This window comes from Oncorhynchus mykiss, chromosome 17 (genome assembly GCF_057628025.1).
Source record: "Oncorhynchus mykiss isolate SJ-2025 chromosome 17, ASM5762802v1, whole genome shotgun sequence".
Lineage (NCBI taxonomy): Eukaryota > Metazoa > Chordata > Actinopteri > Salmoniformes > Salmonidae > Oncorhynchus > Oncorhynchus mykiss.
The window spans coordinates 62,287,141-62,304,540 of NC_143038.1; the positions used below are offsets into that span (position 1 = coordinate 62,287,141).

The following is a 17,400-nucleotide window of genomic DNA, read 5'->3' on the forward strand; positions in this document are numbered from 1 at the left end:
GGATTTAACAAGTGACATCAATAAGGGATCATAGCTTTCACCTGGATTCACCTGGTTAGTCTATGTCATGGAAAGAACAGGTGGCCTTAATGTTTTTTTACACTCAGTGTATATACAGTATATACTGTACTTCGGGAAAAGTAATATAACTTTTGATACGCCTTGATTATATTATCTGAAAATATAATATAGACCAGGGATCATCAACTAAATTCAGTGCTGGACGATTTTTAGTGGAGTGGATGGTCGGGGGTCCGGAACACAATTTGAAATCATTTGTAGACTGCAAACTAACTGCAAGAAGGCCAAACTAACATAATATTAGATTAAAACATAAATCTTGCTTCCATTTGTTTATGATCACGTGTCTCTCTATTATTTGTTGAAATTAAAATCACTTGAAGCTGATTTCTTGGTGTTTTTACATCCAACAATGAAAATGTAACCATTTAAAATGTTTTATTATATTTTTTTGCTCAGTGAACTTGAGGGGGTCAAATAAAACCGCTGCCAGTTGTGGAACCCTGATATAGACTGTCAGAGGACCATGCCTGGGGCTGTGATCTGGGTGTATTTTGAGAGCAGTGCACTGTGAGTCATCACAGTGTGGGTGATACCTTGCAAAAAGACTGTTCTGTGAAAAACAATAGAGCCTTTACACTCCAGTCAGCCTCAAGGACAACAACACCCATGATGCAAATTAGTCACTTACCGGTACACAAATTGCCCCAGATTCACTGTAATGTGTGTACTTTAAACTTAGGAGCACTGCATACAAATTGCATCAGGTATTATCTGATAGTGGAATCGCTATCTTTGTTCCAATACAGCCTGACCAGGACAGAAAGTGACCTAATCAGAAAGTCTGGTTGATGGCCAGGACACAGTGACCTTGAGACGTCTGAGGCTGGTGCTAAAACATAAACACAACATCAATTTTAAACAGAGGTCAAATAGTTTTGACTACTGAGGTAAAAGCTTTAACGTACAATATTAATTTTAATTATATGCTATGAAATTACACAATATTTAGAAAACCTGTGCTTCAAATACCAATTGTACTGTACAGTGCATTTAAAACGTATTCAGACCCCTTGACTTTTCCACATTTTATTACTTTACAGCCTTATTCTCAAATGGATTAAAATGTTTTTTCCCCTGATCAATCTACACACAACACCCCCAAAAACTGTTTTTATAACTTTTTGCACATAAAACAAATAAATGTACACAAATATTCAGAACCTTTACTCAGTACTTTGTTGACGCACCTTTGGCAGCGATTACAGCCGTGGGTCTTCTTGAGTATGACGCTGCAAGCTTGGCAAACCTGTATTTGGGGAGTTTCTCCCATTCTTCTCTGCAGATCCTCAAGCTCTGTCAGGTTGGATGGGGAGCGTCGCTTCACAGCTATTTTCAGGTCTCTCCAGAGATGTTTGATTGGGTTCAAGTCCGGGCTCAGGCTGGGCCACTCAAGGACATTCAGAGACTTGTCCCAAAGTCAATTCTGCGTTGTCTTGGCTGTGTGCTTAGGGTCGTTGTGTTGTCAGAAGGTGAACCTTCGCCCCAGTCTGAGGTCCTGAGCGCTCTGAAACAGGTTTTCATCAAGGATCGATCTGTACTTTGCTCCGTTCATCTTTCCTTCGACCCTGACTAGTCTTCCTGTCCCTGCATCTGAAAAACATCCCCACAGCATGATGCGGCTTCCACCATGCTTCACCTTAGGGATGGTGCAAGGTTTCCTCCATCCATTTGGCATTCAGGCCAAAGAGTTCAATCTTGGTTTCATCAGACCAGAGAATCTTGTTTCTCATGGTCTGAGAGTCTTTAGGTGCCTATTTGCAAGATCCAAGCTGGCTATCATGTGCCTTTTACCATAAAGGCCTGATTGGTGGAGTGCTGCAGAGATGGTTGTCCTTCTGGAAGTTTCTCCCATCTCCACAGAGGAACTCTGGAGCACTGTCAGAGTGACCATCAGGTTCTTGGTCACCTCCCCGACCAAGGCCCTTCTCTCCCGATTGCTCAGTTTTGCCGGGCGGCCAGCTCTAGGAAAAGTCTTGGTGGTTCCAAACTTCTTCAATTTAAGAATGATGGAGGCCACTGTGTTCTCGGGGATCATCAATGCTGCAGAACTTTTTTGGTACTCTTCCCCAGATCAGTGCCTCGACAATCCTGTCTTGGAGCGCTACAGACAATTCCTTTGACCGCATGGCTTGGTTCTTGCTCTAACATGCACTGTCAACTGTGTGACCTTATATAGACAGGTGTGCGCCTTTCCTAATCATGTCCAATGAATTGAATTTACCACAGGTGAACTCCAATCAAGTTGTAGAAACATCTCAAGGATGATCAATGGAAACAGGGTGCACCTGAGCTCGAATATCATAGCAAAGGTTCTGTATACTGCAAACATTTCTAAAACCTGTTTTCAGTTTGTCAGTATGGGGTATTCTGTGTAGATTAATAAGGGAAAAAAGTCATTCAAACCATTTTAGAGTAAGGTTGTCACGGAACAAATGTGGAAAATGTCAACGGGTCTGTATACTTCCTGAATGCTGAACAAAAATATAAAGTGTTGGTCCCATGTTTCATGAGATTAAATGTAAAAAATTGTATTTCCCTCATATTTTGTGCACAAAAAAACGCCCTGTTGGCATTTCTCCTTTGCCAAGATAATCCAGCCATCTGACAGGTGTGGTATATCAAGAAGCTGATTAAACAACATGATAATTACACAGGTGCACATTGTGCTTGGAACAATAAAAGTCCACTCTAAAATGTGCAGTTTTGTCACACAACACAATTCCATCAATGCATCAAGTTGAGGGAGAGTGCATTTGGCATGCTGACTGTAGGAATGTCCACAAAAGCTGTTGCCAGAGAATAGAATTTACATTTCTCTACCATAAGCCTCCAATGTCATTTTAGAGAATTTGGTAGTACGTCCAACTCGCCTCACAACCGCAGACCATGTGTAACCACGCCAGCCCAGAATCTCCATATCCGTCTTCTTCACCTGCGGGATTGTCTGAGACCATTCACCCAGAAAGCTGATGAAACTGTAGGTTTGCACAACCGAAGAATTTCTGCACAAACTGTCAGAAACCGTCTCAGGGAAGCTCATCTGCGGGCTTGTCATCCTCACCAGGGTCTTGATCTGCCTGCAGTTCGGCGTCTTAACTGATTTAAATGTGCTCTTAACGGATTAATCCTGGTTTCAACTGTACCAGGCAGATGGCAGACAGTGTGTATGGCATCGTGTGGGAGAGCGGTTTGCTGTTGTCAACGTTGTGAACAGGGTGTCCCATGTTGGCGGTGCAGTTATGGTAAGAGCAGGCATAAACTACGGACAACGAACACAGTTGCATTTTATTGATGGCAATTTGAATGCATAGAGATACCGTGATGAGATCCTGAGGCCCATTGTCCTGCCATTCATCCGCTGCCATTACCTCATGTCTCATCATGATAATGCATGGCCCCATGTCACGTGGAAGCTTAACATTTCCCAGTTCTTCCAGTGTCACTGCTCAATATACATTTTTATTAGTACAGTTTGCTTAGTATATTCCAAATGCTAACGGTTGTTTCCAGGTTTTCTTCATGCAGTCTGATCTTCACTACACAGCTCTTTTTGTGGAGCAGCAGACCGTGACCTTACAGTAGTCAAGTAATTTTATCAGTGATGGAGTGTATTCGTCTGACATGAACCCTGAACACATTCATTTCGAGGTGTAAACTTTGGTGCTGATTTTGGACATGGGGGGTGATTCTGTAGACTGCTGTCAGTCATCAGAGAGAGTAAACTCACCCTGTATCAAATCAAATGTTATTGGTCACACACATGGTTAGCAGATGTTATTGTGAGTGTAGTGAAATGCTTCTAGAGCCGGCAGTGCAGCAGTATCTAACAGGTAATATCTAACAATTCCACAACAAAACCTAATATCTAACAAATTCCACAACAGAACCTAATACACACAATCTAGTAAAGGAATGGGATGAGAATATAAAGTATAAAATATATGGATGAGCAGTGACAGTGGCTAAGATGCAATAGATAGTAAAGAATATATAGTGAAGTATACAGTATATACATATGAGATGAGTAATGTGAGATATGTAAAAAATAAATAAATGTAATTATTAAAGTGACTAGTGTTCCATGTATTAAAGTGGCCAATGATATCAAGTCTGTAGGTAGGCAGCCTCCTCTCTGTGCTAGTGGTGGCTGTTTAACAATCTGATGACCTTGAGATTGAAAAACAGCTTCTATGTCTCTGTCCCAGCTTTGATGCACCTGTACTGACCTTGCCTTCTGGATGGAAGCAGGGTGAATAGGCAGTGGCTCGGGTGGTTATTGTCCTTGATTATCTTTTTTGCCTTCCTGTGACATCGGGTGTTGTAGGTGTCCTGGAGAGCAGGTAGTTTGCCCCCGGTGATGCGTTGTGCAGACCGCACCACCCTCTGTAGTCGAGAGGGCTTAGATATGATTATATTATTGTTATTATATGATCTGTTATACTAGATATTATGCCACTATCTGTATCTACTATAATATTAAGAATAGCAATTTTAACCTTTACCATTATTGTTCTTGAATAACATTAACATTATCCTCTATCCAGGACGCGTTTAAGGAGCAGTCTTTCACTGTCTCTTTAGATCTGTATCAGCAGACCACATGGACAAAGTAAGTGCCATTCACGTCACATCAGTCCTTATGTCTTTTACTGGCAGAAAAAGCAGGGTAGTTTACTGAATGGTAGGCCGTTGTATCGCCATCACATTGATGCTGCTTTTCCATGAACACGCTTAGAGACAGGTTCTGGCCAGCGTGCGTCTGTGCTGAGAGGATTTGTCCAAGGCCCATCCGCCACAACCTCACACACATTAATGGCCTATCAAGCTCACTCACCAGACAAGCTGCAATAAACCATACTAGTCACAGGATAATTGGAATATATTTTGGACTAGAACTTCTCTAATGCATTTGTTTTACTGGAAAGGTGTGTGGAGCTTTGAGATTGATAGGTGAATGAGGAATCTAATGTAATGTGTGAATTTGATTTATTCAGTGGGATGGTGCAACATGATTTTCTTTCCCCTGGTGCCATGGCGGTATGGTTTATGGTTCCCCCGTGGGCTGGTGTTGTTGTTTATGGGTGCTCTGTGTGGAGAGGAGCGCTGTGCCATGCCCCGGCTGTCAGAATGAAATATCACTACACTCACTCCTGATTGCGGTGTACGGGGCCTCGTCGGATTCATAAAAATGGTAATCCCATGCAGCTCTACACCAGCCAGCCAGGGAGCACTAAATAAACTACGATACAGAGGAAAGCAGGCCGAAGTGCATGGACACACCACAGGAGGCTACTGAGGGAAGGACGACTCATGATAATTCTGCTCCAGCCATTGTCACGAGCTCGTCCTCCCCAATTAAGGTGTCACCAACCTCCTGTGACACACATTTGGTGTGACACACTGTAGCTGCTACTGCACGTATATGTGCTGATATACAGTACCATGATATACAGTATAGTACCATAAGATATTGTATACAGTATAGTATCATGATGTATAGTACCATGATATATAGTACTATTATATTCAGTACCATGCAAATGCTGAATTACCAGATGCACATAACACCACAGTATTCATCATTTGTGAATCAAGATTGTAACATATCCTATTCCTGAAGGGGTGCAGTTTCTGCATTTCTGTACGCAACATTGCTCTGTAACCCTCATTGTTCCAAACACTCAGCTCATCCTAAAGCCTGAGGAGTGTAGTAATCTGTCTTCTCTATAGAATGTGTCAGCGAGCTCTGTGGGAGGGGTATGACTGCTGCTGCGCACACATCACAGCACACAGCCTTCTGTGTTCTAAAAAAGCATTCCCAGTCCTGACTTGCTGTTCAAAGAGAATGGCATTAATAAGAATATACCCTTTTCCTTTATATCACAGCACACGGACCAAGAACGCCGTTTTCTGATGTTGAATGTTATTTAACTAGGCAAGTCAGTTAAAAACAAATTCTTATTTACAATGACGGCCTACCAAAAGGCAAAAGGTCTCCTGTAGGGACAGGGGGTTGGGATTAAAAATAAAACAATATAAATATAGGACAAAACACACATCAGAACACGACATAAAGAGAGACCTTAGACAACAACATAGCAAGGCAGCAACACATGACAACACAGTATGGTAGCAACACAACATGACAACAACATGGTAGCAACACAACATGGTAGCAGCACAAAACATGGTGCAAACATCATTGGGCACAGACAACAGCACAAAGGGCAAGACGGTAGAGACAACAATACATCACGCAAAGCAGCCACAACTCTCAGTAAGAGTGTCCATGATTGATTCTTTGAATGAAGAGATTTAGGTAAACCTGTCCAGTTTGAGGGTTTGTTGCAGCTCGTTCCAGTTGCTAGCTGGAATTGTACCTTACATGGTGAAAAATACACATTGATTTCATTGTTTTTCCCGCCAGGGACAAATCGGGTGTTTTTAGATAGCATTAAAGCTATATTTATCAGGTTTGAAGGTAAGACCCAGATGCAGACTGTGTTGGAGTAACAATGTTTATTACAGCAACAGGGCAGCCAAACAACAGGTCAAGGCAGGCAGGGGTCAATATCCAAAGTAGTGGGGGAAGGGTACAGGATGGCAGGCAGGCTCAGGGTCGGGTCAGGCAGAGGTCGGTGATCCAGAGGTGGGGCAAAGGTACAGGATGGCAGGAGCAGTGGTGAAGCTGTAATAAACATTGTTTTTTTTCGGACACAGACTGCATCTGGGTCTTACCTTCAAACCTGATAGTACAAACTGGCCATGACTAACCCAGCAGACCCGGGCCAGCTGCACGATGCCTTCTCCTCCCAAGGAGCCACCATCGGGAGGAAGCGAAGTGGCCCGGGCCTTGTTGGACACCTCTCGAAGATGGTACTCCGCGGGAATGGCGGAGAGGTCCGGGGCACTTTCAGAGCACGCAGAAAGATGTTCCCGGGCAGGTTGTGCTGACTTCAGAAACTGAGCGTGGCAGAATGGACTCCAGCCCATGATGGCACCAGTAGACAAGTTGATGAGGGGATTGTGTCACTGGAGCCAGGAGAATCCCAATACCATGGGTATCTGAGGAGACTTGATGAGCAGGAATTGAATAGTCTCGCTGTGATTCCCTGACATCCGTAGGTTGATGGGAGTGGTAATATGAGTGACCCGGCCTATAGAGAGCCCGTCCAGCGCTCTAACATACATGGGAGTGGAGAGGGGCTGAGTGGGGATGTTCAGCTCAGAAGCCAGTGTAGTGTCCAAAAAACTCTCATTGGCCCCAGAGTCAATGAGGACCCAGAGAGATTTATACTGGTTTCCCCACAGAAGAATGGCATGAATAGGGGTGCGAGCAAGAGAAGCAGGAAAGTTCTCCATATGTCCCACGAGTACTTGCTCCTACCAGTGAGCCTGATCTTTTTAAAGGACAAGAGGATACAAAATTACCAAGAGCCCCGCAGTACAGACAACACTTTGTGTTGATCCTGTATTGCCGTTCCGCTGGTGATAGCCCAGCTCTACCTAGTTGCATAGGCTCGGAAAGCAGTGACTCAGCCGTCTTCGGCAACTCTCGGGGAAGGTTGGGAAGCCTCGGGTTCTCTCGGCAAGAAGATCGTTGGGGACTTCCGAGATGGCTCGGAGGCAAGGTGGAATCCCTGGACGTACGAGCGAAGTCGAATTTCCTCTTCCTCCATCATTCCCGTGGTCGCCCATAGTTTTGGATGGTCAAAGCGATGAGGGAATCAAGATCTGTGGGTAACTCCCGAGCAGCAAGCTCATCCTTGACCTCCTCTGAGACGCCGTGCAGGAACATATCGAACAGTGCTTCCTGGTTACAAGCACTTTCCGCTGCCAACGTGGAGAAATCCACCGCATAGTCGGCCACACGGCAGGATTCCTGCCATTGCTGGATTTGTTTCCGGGCAGCTTCTCTCCCGGAGAAGAGAAAAAGAGTACAGAGAACACAAGTATAAATACACAGGGGATAATGGGGAAAATGGGCGACACCTGGAGGGGATGGAGACACAAGACAGGTGAAACAGCTCAGGGTGTAACAATATTAGATCAAATCCAGGCAGGACCTATTAATTTAGCAAGCAACCTAAATCATACATTTGATAAGATTGACAGGCAAATTCAAGGAACCTCCAAAGAGGCTGAAAATAATTTACAAGATACCTGGAGATTACTATTCCCAACAATGAAAAGACTACTCCTTTTTTCTCAAAGTAAGAAAAGCTAAAGCAAAAAAGCAAAAAATGCTCTGATATGAAGAATTAACAGAGCGCAACTTCAAGCCCATAAATGTATTAAATATGTCAATAAATAAATAAAAACCTTTACCTTTACAAATGTAGACATAGAGGACAAAGAAAAGCTATCCCCCAACATAATATGGGATGCTTTAAAGGTGTACTTTAGAGGAATTACAATCTCATACTCTGCTAAAATTAAATCTGAGTTAGAAATGTAAATTAAAGAAAAATAAATCCCTATTTTAGAAAAAGCCCATAAACAAATCTTTAAAGAAGAAAATACATTTCTGAACTTAAAGCAGGAATGCGATCTTTTACTTTTGAAAAGAGCCAACAACTACCCGTTAAACTCAAAGAATACTATTTAATCGCAAATAAACCTGGTAAACATCTTGCAGCCCTCATAAAATGAATACACGCCAAACCAGTTATAATTTTAAAAGATAAAGATACAAATGTGTTAGAAACAACAACGATATTAATTAAACAATTGTAAAAGCTTCTTTGAAAATCTATATACATTTGAAATAAACAACAATTGGACTGATCCTACAGCCTTCTTAAACTCAACAACCCTGAAGCAACTATAAGCAGGCAAATGGATGGAATGGATGGCTTCCACAGAATTCTATTTAACATTTTGGGGCAAAGTAGTGCCCCTATTTACACAAATGACAACACATACTGTATGTCACTCAATTCAGTGCTTCCTAGTGCCATGTATCAAACAGTTATTTCAGGTATATTAAAACCAGGAAAATCGGGGGAGTCCCCTGCTGATTATAGACCCATAAGTTTAATAAAGTGTTAAAATGAGATAATAACAAAGTTCATAAGCAATAGAATGGCAAAAGTCTTACCAGACTTGATACATATCAATCAAACAGGGTTCATTAAAAATAGACACTTACAAACAAATAGAAGAACATGTTTCAGTTTAATACAACGGCTGTTGATGCTGAAAAAGCTTTCAACAGCCTTTTCTATTCAAAACTTTGAAAGCTTTCAACTTTCCAGCTGACATAATTAATTTTATAAAAATATGATATAAATGTCCTAATGCAAAAAATATAATACATTATCTGATGAAATTGCTTTAGAAAGGCGCACAAGACAGGAATGTCCTCTCTCCCCCCTCCTGTTTGCACTGGCACTTGAACCACTTGCAGAAAGAATTAGACAGGACGCAAATGTAACAGGTATCAGAATTGGTAAACATGAATAAAAACTTATTTAAAATGTATTTGCAGATGATCTACTGATATACCTGATCAATATAGAAAACTCAATGTCCTCCTTGCTAAAAATATCTTCAGTTTACTCTAAAATCTCCAGAGGTTGGTGCGGTCTGCCCAACGCATCACTGGGGGCAAACTACCTGCCCTCCAGGACAACCTACACCACCCGATGTCACAGGAAGGCCAAAAAGATAGTCAATGACACCAAGCTACTGCCTGTTCACCACGCTATCATCCAGAGGGAGAGGTCTGGTGCATCAAAGCTGGGACCGAGAGACGTTGTATGAATGGACGTTCACCCGCCACTCTACCCTCGGGCGGGTGGTCGAAGACGGCCCAGAAGCGGCGGGTGAAATCCTCAAAGTCGTCCAGTGCCGCGTCTCCTTCTCCCCACACAGCGTTGGCCCACTCCAGGGCTTTCCCCGAGAGGCACGAGACGAGGGCGGACATCCTCTCACTGCCCGAAGGAGCCGGGTGGACGTTTGTCAGGTATAGATCCAGCTGCAGCAAGAAACCCTGGCAGCTTGCAGCCGTCCCATCGGCAACGTCGACCACCAAACGCCTTCCGAACAAGGATAGGAACCGACTTCGGCGGAAGTTGTGACAGTCCAAAAGTTATGGGCAGAGATAGAAAGTTGGCTGTCAAAGTATTACAATGTAAATGTACTTTTAATCCTTCTGTCTGCATATTTCAAGACATGTTATATGCAGTGAGATACCCAATGGGTAGGACGATACTTTTCTGTCAATCATCTTGAAAAAACATATACGTAAAAACTGGAAATCAAACAGTTTGAGGCCATGTGGCGGAGAGTGATGCGGGTACTGGAGATGGGGGTGTGAACAGATGGGTCTGGGTAGGGGTGATGTTGTGGATGTTGCTGTATGTTTTGTATTGTAAAAAAAATACAAATATAAATTAAACAAAAAAACAAAAAGAAGAGAATGGCCAATGAAGTTAGAGAGGGGATGAATAATGAATTCCAACGGACATCAGTCTGACTTACAGATGTTGGATCTTAATTTGATCACCCTGTTGCAGGAGAACTTTGCAGGAAATGACAAATGTGTAGTGTATATGAGGTTTAAAAGGCTTCTGGAGTTAGATTTCCCCTTACAAAAATGTATGAAATGTATAATAATTGACGTTTCCTTTTGCTGCAGGATTATTGTAATAATAATAATACATTGGACGTACATAGCACTTTTCAAAGTTTCTTTACAATTGTAGAAATTATTTTCCTGCTGTAGCAAACTGGCTCAAATTAAGATCCTACATCTGTAGGCAGAGATTTCAGTGAGGAGCCATCTTCTCTGTGTCTCTTGTCATTGTTCATGTCATACCACAGCTGAGCCTGTCCCATAGACTCAGTTCATTTATGTCTCTATAGGAATGATTTGCCTCTGATATAGGGCGGCTGTCCATCTACACGAGTGTTTGTGAGATGAGGGTACTTTTTACCTGCTATGTTAGGGTGGGTGTGGTGTCAGATATCTACACTTTTTTGTATGGGGTTAACTGTTCACCTACTTGAATGTCTTAGATTGGATGAATCTTCAACTGCAGACAGTAAAGCATGTGCATGCCTATGGCTATTTATTCACTTAGCCAAGCAAATATGTCCAGATCTGTTAACCTGCGTTGTCACCTGCTTTAGCCTGCCAGCCGAGGGCTGATCTCCCACAGTAGCTGTTGGAGTGTCCTGCTGCAACATTTCCTTTCAAAACAGAAGGATGTGACGCGAGTGCCATAGTCAGGTCCTCTGTGTGTAAGCTCTTAACAGCACAGCAGTGTGACAGAGGGCTCAGTGACAATGGGCTTCCTGGGAATGTTTTGCTAACAGGGAAATGGCCTGTTAAACGGAGGAGCTGGCTGACATCCTGCAGAAGGGTCAGGACCTAAACAGAACAGAGAAAGAGAGGTGGACTCACTGAGAGGAATATTATGGGTTTGTGCCTTCATTGTGTAGGAATAAGTGTGTCATAATGTGTCTGAGGGTGGTTTCCATGCCAACCCCTAAATAAATAATGGGCACTTTACGCTTCAAGGTGCCTCAGGATCTGAAGTATTATTGTCTCAATTTAATTGGATATTCCTTTCATGCCTATGTATAATATCCTATGTTTAATATCCATCAACATGTTGATGTATCTTTGCAATTACTGTAGGTGAACATTTATGTATTTTCAGATGCTTATAATCATTGGCACACATCTCATCAAATGCAACAGTGGAGCAGTTTGTTTCCACACTACATGTAACATAGAGTAATACATTAATAATGGGTTTAAGTAAGCTACAGTGTGTGCTCCTTTTCACCTCATATTCAGTGTTTCTGGTTGTGCTTTTTGAAAAGCGAAGCCTCGGGTAACAAATATAGAATTCAGACTTTTACGCTACCTCTTTCTTTCTCCCTCATCCCTTTTCCCAGCGCCAGAGAGAAATAAAGAGCTGGGGTTGCAGAAATCCGTTTCCAAGCAGCAGCTCGGGCTCTAAGATGGACAGAGGTGGTTTGCATGGGGAGAGGGAGAGAGAGGGAACGAGAGAAAGAGATTATTAGGGATATAGAGAGGGGAGGAGGAAGGGAGGGTGGGCAGAGAGAACAGGGGCAAAACAGATCAGATAACAACAATTGTTTTTCCGCCATCCTTTCCCAGAGGCTGCTGCATACTACCTTCGCCCAGGGAGAGAGAAAGAGAGCGAGAGGGAAGTGTGACTTTCACCTGCTGGAGACAACCAGCCTCTCTCTGCTCTGTTCCTCTCTCAGCCTGCAGCTACCGAATCTGCTTTCAGCCTCGCACAGACACAGAGCAAGATCACAGCACTACTGGAACAGCTGCACTCAGGGCTGCTTTCTCCAACACTCCTGCACTCTCTCACTCTAACAGACACACACAGGCACGTCCAGAACTCTACCACGCAAGCGCTCCTCACACACTCAGGCAGGCACACCCCCTCTCATTATATGTGCAGTGAGAAGCTCTGCTCTGCTTGTGTGGGTGTGAGCAGTGGGCTGTGTTTCTCTCTGGCAGCAACAGCAGCACTAGCAGCAGGACTGGTCCAGTGGAGGGCAATCACCTCACTCTCTCCAGACTCCAGGACAGCTCACCCCCAGGACTCGGGAAGCCCTCAACAAGCCTTTCTCTCTCTGTTTCTTGTTCTCTCTATCTCTCCATTCTCACTCTCTCTCTGCCTCGCCGTGACGCAGTGTTTCTGACCTTCATTCCCCTAGTGCACTCAGTGTGGACCAGTGGGACAGCCATGGAGGATACCCTCACCTGCAGCCCCGCCACCTTTTCCCAGGTGTTCGGACGTCAGGGACAGCTCATGCAGGCCAGTGAGTAACCAAACCAACCTACCCCGTTATTAAACATGTCAGTGTTTTATCCCCCATCGGCTTCCTGGAGATCGCTCCCAGATCAGATCGTTAACAAGCCTGCTCTATCTGTCAGTTTTAACGGAGCTCCTGGCTCTCACTGAAACCTTAGTTCAGCTGGTGCTTGGAGGCAACAGAGACTGTTTCAGACAGAGCGAGGCTGAGATCTCATGGGATTGCTGTTGCACTTCTCCAGTCTCTTTGGAGTAGAGGGGTGGTTTCTATGTAGGTTGATATTAAGGGAGTTGGCAGAGGTCTGTGTACAGGGGCTTTAGGTAAAGTGTAAGGTGCACAAACCATTGCAGGATGTTGTTTGTTTTGTTTTTGTGCCCATGAGGAAATATACGGTTTATGTAGCTGCTGGTACTCATGGTTAATATCTGTGGCTGTGCTGAGTTGTAGCACTAGCAGGGCTGAGTTTACATATCCAGTGTTCAGTATAGAGAGGGAGGCATGACATCATAGCAGTGTGATCTCACAACAGGGTAATCTCCACAGCGCAGGGAAAAAGGGGATACCTAGTCAGTTATACACCTGAAATGTGTCTTCCGCATTTAACCCATCCCCAGAGAGGTGCAGGTGGCTACCTTAATCGACATCCACGTCATCGGCGCCCGGGGAAAAGTGGGTTCACTGCCTTGCTCAGAACAACAGGTTTTTACCTTGTCAGCTCGGGGACTCGATCCAGCAACCTTTCAGTTACTGGCCCAACGCTCCTACCGGCCAGGCTACCTACCACCCCAGATACATATCACTGTTATTTTCACAGAACATCTGAAATCTATATTGTTCCCTCGTTTGACAAGTTAAAATACCATTGGGAATTCCATCTTCGTCAAACTGCCTGCTTTCATGACAGCATTTTTTTCTTCTTTACACAGTTTACTACAATAGCAAGGCAGCAGTGGAGCAGGCCCTGAGAGACTATGTAGGAAATGTACATTGCCCAGACTGATGTCTAAATTACTGACAGCTGAATCCATTACATTATCAGTAAAATTAACACATGCGTTGAAAGGACTCTGCATCAGTCAAACATCATATCAATCATGTTTGGCTGATATTCAGGGTTCTCTCTCTCTCTCTCTCTCTCTCTCTCTTTCTCTCTTTCTCTTTCTCTTTCTCTTTCTCTTTCTCTCTCTCTCTCTCTCTCTCTCTCTCTCTTTCTCTCTTTCTCTCTTTCTCTTTCTCTCTCTCTCTCTCTCTCTCTCTCTCTCTCTCTCTCTCTCTCTCTCTCTCTCTCTCTCTCTCTCTCTCTCTCTCTCTCTCTCTCTCTCTCTCTCTCTCTCTCTCTCTCTCTCTCTCTCTCTCTCTCTCTCTCTCTCTCTCTCTCTCAGAGAGAGAGAAACAATAAAAAGGGAACAGTAAATATTACACACACACGTTCCAAAAGAATAAAGACATTTCAAATGTCACATTATGTCTATATACAGACTTGTAACGATGTGCAAATAAATATAGGCTGTATTTACATTGGTGTTTGTTCTTCACTGGTTGTCCTTTTCTTGTGGCATCAGGTCACAAATCTTGCTGCTGTGATCGCATACTGTGGTATTTCACCCAATAGATATGGGAGTTGTTCGAAATTGGATTTGTTTTCAAATTCTTTGTGGGTCTGTGTAATCTGAGGGAAATATGTGTCTGTAATATAGGTCATACAGAACATTTGTCAGGAGGTTAGGAAATACAGCTCAGTTTCCACCTAATTTTGTGGTCAGTGTGAGCCAGGTCTGCCTACGGCAACCTTTCTCAATAGCAAGGCTCTGCTCACTGAGTCTGTACATAGTCAAAGCTTTCCTTCATTTGGGGTCAGTCACAGTGGTCGGGTATTCTGCCAAATAGCATTCTAGTTTGCTCTGTTTTTTTGTTAATTACTTGACACATTGGAAATAATTATCTTTTTGTTTTCTCATGATTTGGTTGGGTCTAATTGTGTTGCTGTCCTGGGGGTCTGTGGGGTCTGTTTGTGAACAAAGCCCCAGGACCAGCTTGCTTAGGGGACTCTTCTGCAGGTTAATCTATGGAAGGTTTGGGAATCGCTTGCTTTTAGGTGGTTGTGGAATTTAACTCTCTCTTTTCCGGATTTGGATAATTAGCGGGTATCGGCCTAATTCTGCTCTGCATGGATTATTTGGTGTTTTACGTTGTACACTGAAGATATTTTTGAAGAATTTGGTGTTTGTCCCATTTAGTGAATTCTTGGTTGGTGAGCGGACCCCTCTCTCTCCCTCTCTCTAGCCAACGTCTTGCAAAGAGAACTCACCCACTTCCTTGGATGGCTCCCCTCTACCATTAATACAAACGGACTCTTCACACATGTATGTTGGGTAATGAGGAGGGCATTGGGCAGATTAAACAGTGCCATTCAACAGAGACACACAGTATTAAAAAAAAACAATTAGATTGGGAACACACGGTATTAAAGCGCAAACAGAGAGTTGTTTGTGATAATGAGAACATAACTCACTAACACATGTTCCTTGGCCGGGTGTAATGAGCTGTGGTGCGGTGCAGTCTAGTGGATCTGCTATCTCTTCTGTTATTGTGCTTTATTTAGCCGACTCGCTGCTGGGCCATGCAGTGATTTGATGAGATAAATGAGCTAATCCAGCCTGGTGGGGTATTGTCATTGTTATTGCCGAGAGAGCGTCTCTCTCTGTTCCTCTCTTCTCTTTGCATAGGAGCAGCCTTATATAAATAATGCTCTTTGTTTGAGTGTATCTGTGGACTCATTAATGTGTTTGATATTCAGGAGCGTATTACTGTCTGGGTGGTGACAGGGCCCTGATTAATATTCTGCCTCTGACTGGGCATCTCAGGAGGCTCAAATCCTCTTCACTAAGTGTGTGCTGGGTTTTGAAGTGCTGCTGATGATGAGACTCTTCTGTTGTATCTAGGAGAGCAGAGCTAGGCCTTATTATATAGGACAAACCTTTATCTCTCTTACACACACACACACGGTCCTGATTTATTCACACACACCGCTGCTACCGTATGTGGCTAATCTCAAATGCTGTCACATTTGATGCCTAACACTTATCTTTCTCTTTGAGTGTGGGGGAACATTCAGTACACAACTGAGCTTTAAGATGGCTTAGAAAATGTTTTCGAAATAGTAGGCCTAGTCGAGGTACAGTGTGTATCATGCTAAATGGAAATGTGCTTTTGCACTTACGCAAATGAAGGGGTTGATTGAGTCACACCAACTGTACTGTAGCTTGGTTTGTACTATCACGCCCACTCTGCCTCACCAAACCTATTAAGCTAATGCAATTACTGTATGCAAATCAGCTATTCAGTGAAGTTGCTGTTAATATTTACTGTTTTTGAACAGGTTAGAATTCTAAGACAGAACCTCTTTTTTGTTGTTGTCACAAAACATTGTACACTACCGTTCAAAAGTTTGGGGTCACTTAGAAATGTCCTTGTTTTTGAAAGAAAAGCACATTTTTAAAATAAAAATAACATCAAATTGATCAGAAATACAGTGTAGACATTGTTAATGTTGTAGATGACTATTGTAACTGGAAACGGCTGATTTTTAAAGGAATATCTACATAGGCGTACAGAAGACAATTATCAGCAACCATCACTCCTGTGTTCCAAAGGCACATTGTGTTAGCCAATCGAGGTTTATCATTTTAAAAGGATAATTGATCATTAGAAAACCATTTTGCAATTATGTTAGCACAGCTGAAAACTGTTGTTCTGATTAAAGAAGCAATAAAACTGGCCTTCTTTAGACTAGTTGAGTATCTGGAGCATCAGCATTTGTGGGTTCGATTACAGACTTAAAATGGCCAGAAATAACTTTCTAAAATAACAAATAACTTTCTTCTGAAACTCATCAGTCTATTCTTGTTCTGAGAAATAAATGCTATTCCATGCAAGAAATTGCCAAGAAACTATAGATCTCGTACAATGCTGTGTACTACTCCCTTCACAGAACAGTGCAAACTGGCTCTAACCAGAATAGAACGAGGAGTGGAAGGCCCCGGCTCACAACTGAGAAAGAGGACAAGTACATTAGTGTCTCTAGTTTGAGAAACAGACGCCTCACAAGTCCTCAACCTGCAGCTTCATTAAATAGTACTCGCAAAACACCAGTCTGAACGTCAACAGTGAAGAGGCGACTCTGGGATGCTGGCCTTCTAGGTAGAGTTGCAAAGAAAAAGCTATATCTCAGACTGGTCAATAAAAATAAAATATTAAGATGGGCAAAAGAACACAGACACTGGACAGAAGAAGATTGGAAAAAAAGTGTTATGGACAGATTAATCTAAGTTTGAGTTGTTTGGATCACAAAGAAGAACATTCGTGAGACGCAGAAAAAATGAAAAGATGCTGGAGGAGTGTTTGACACCATCTGTCAAGCAAGGTGGAGGCAATGTGATGGTCTGGGGTGCTTTGGTGGTGGTAAAGTGGGAGATTTGTACAGGGTAAAAGGAGATGGTCTGGGGT

General features: G+C 43.1%; 1 protein-coding gene across 5 annotated transcripts in view; it reads left to right on the forward strand.

Moving 5' to 3' along the window:
- Positions 1 to 12,205: 12,205 nt before the first annotated feature.
- LOC110494640 (kazrin) overlaps positions 12,206 to 17,400 on the forward strand; it is a 243,714-nt gene continuing 238,519 nt past the window's right edge. For 4 of the 5 annotated variants that reach the window (XR_016488067.1, XR_005036682.2, XM_036948231.2 and 1 more), the window contains exon 1: positions 12,563 to 12,900. Coding sequence is in view for 3 of the 5 variants with exons in the window: in XM_036948231.2 (XP_036804126.1) it covers positions 12,825 to 12,900 (76 nt within the window). In the remaining 2 variants the exon portion in view is untranslated. Of the gene's footprint in view, positions 12,901 to 17,400 lie in introns of all 5 variants that reach the window. The other variant, XM_021569878.3, reaches the window with a different exon arrangement.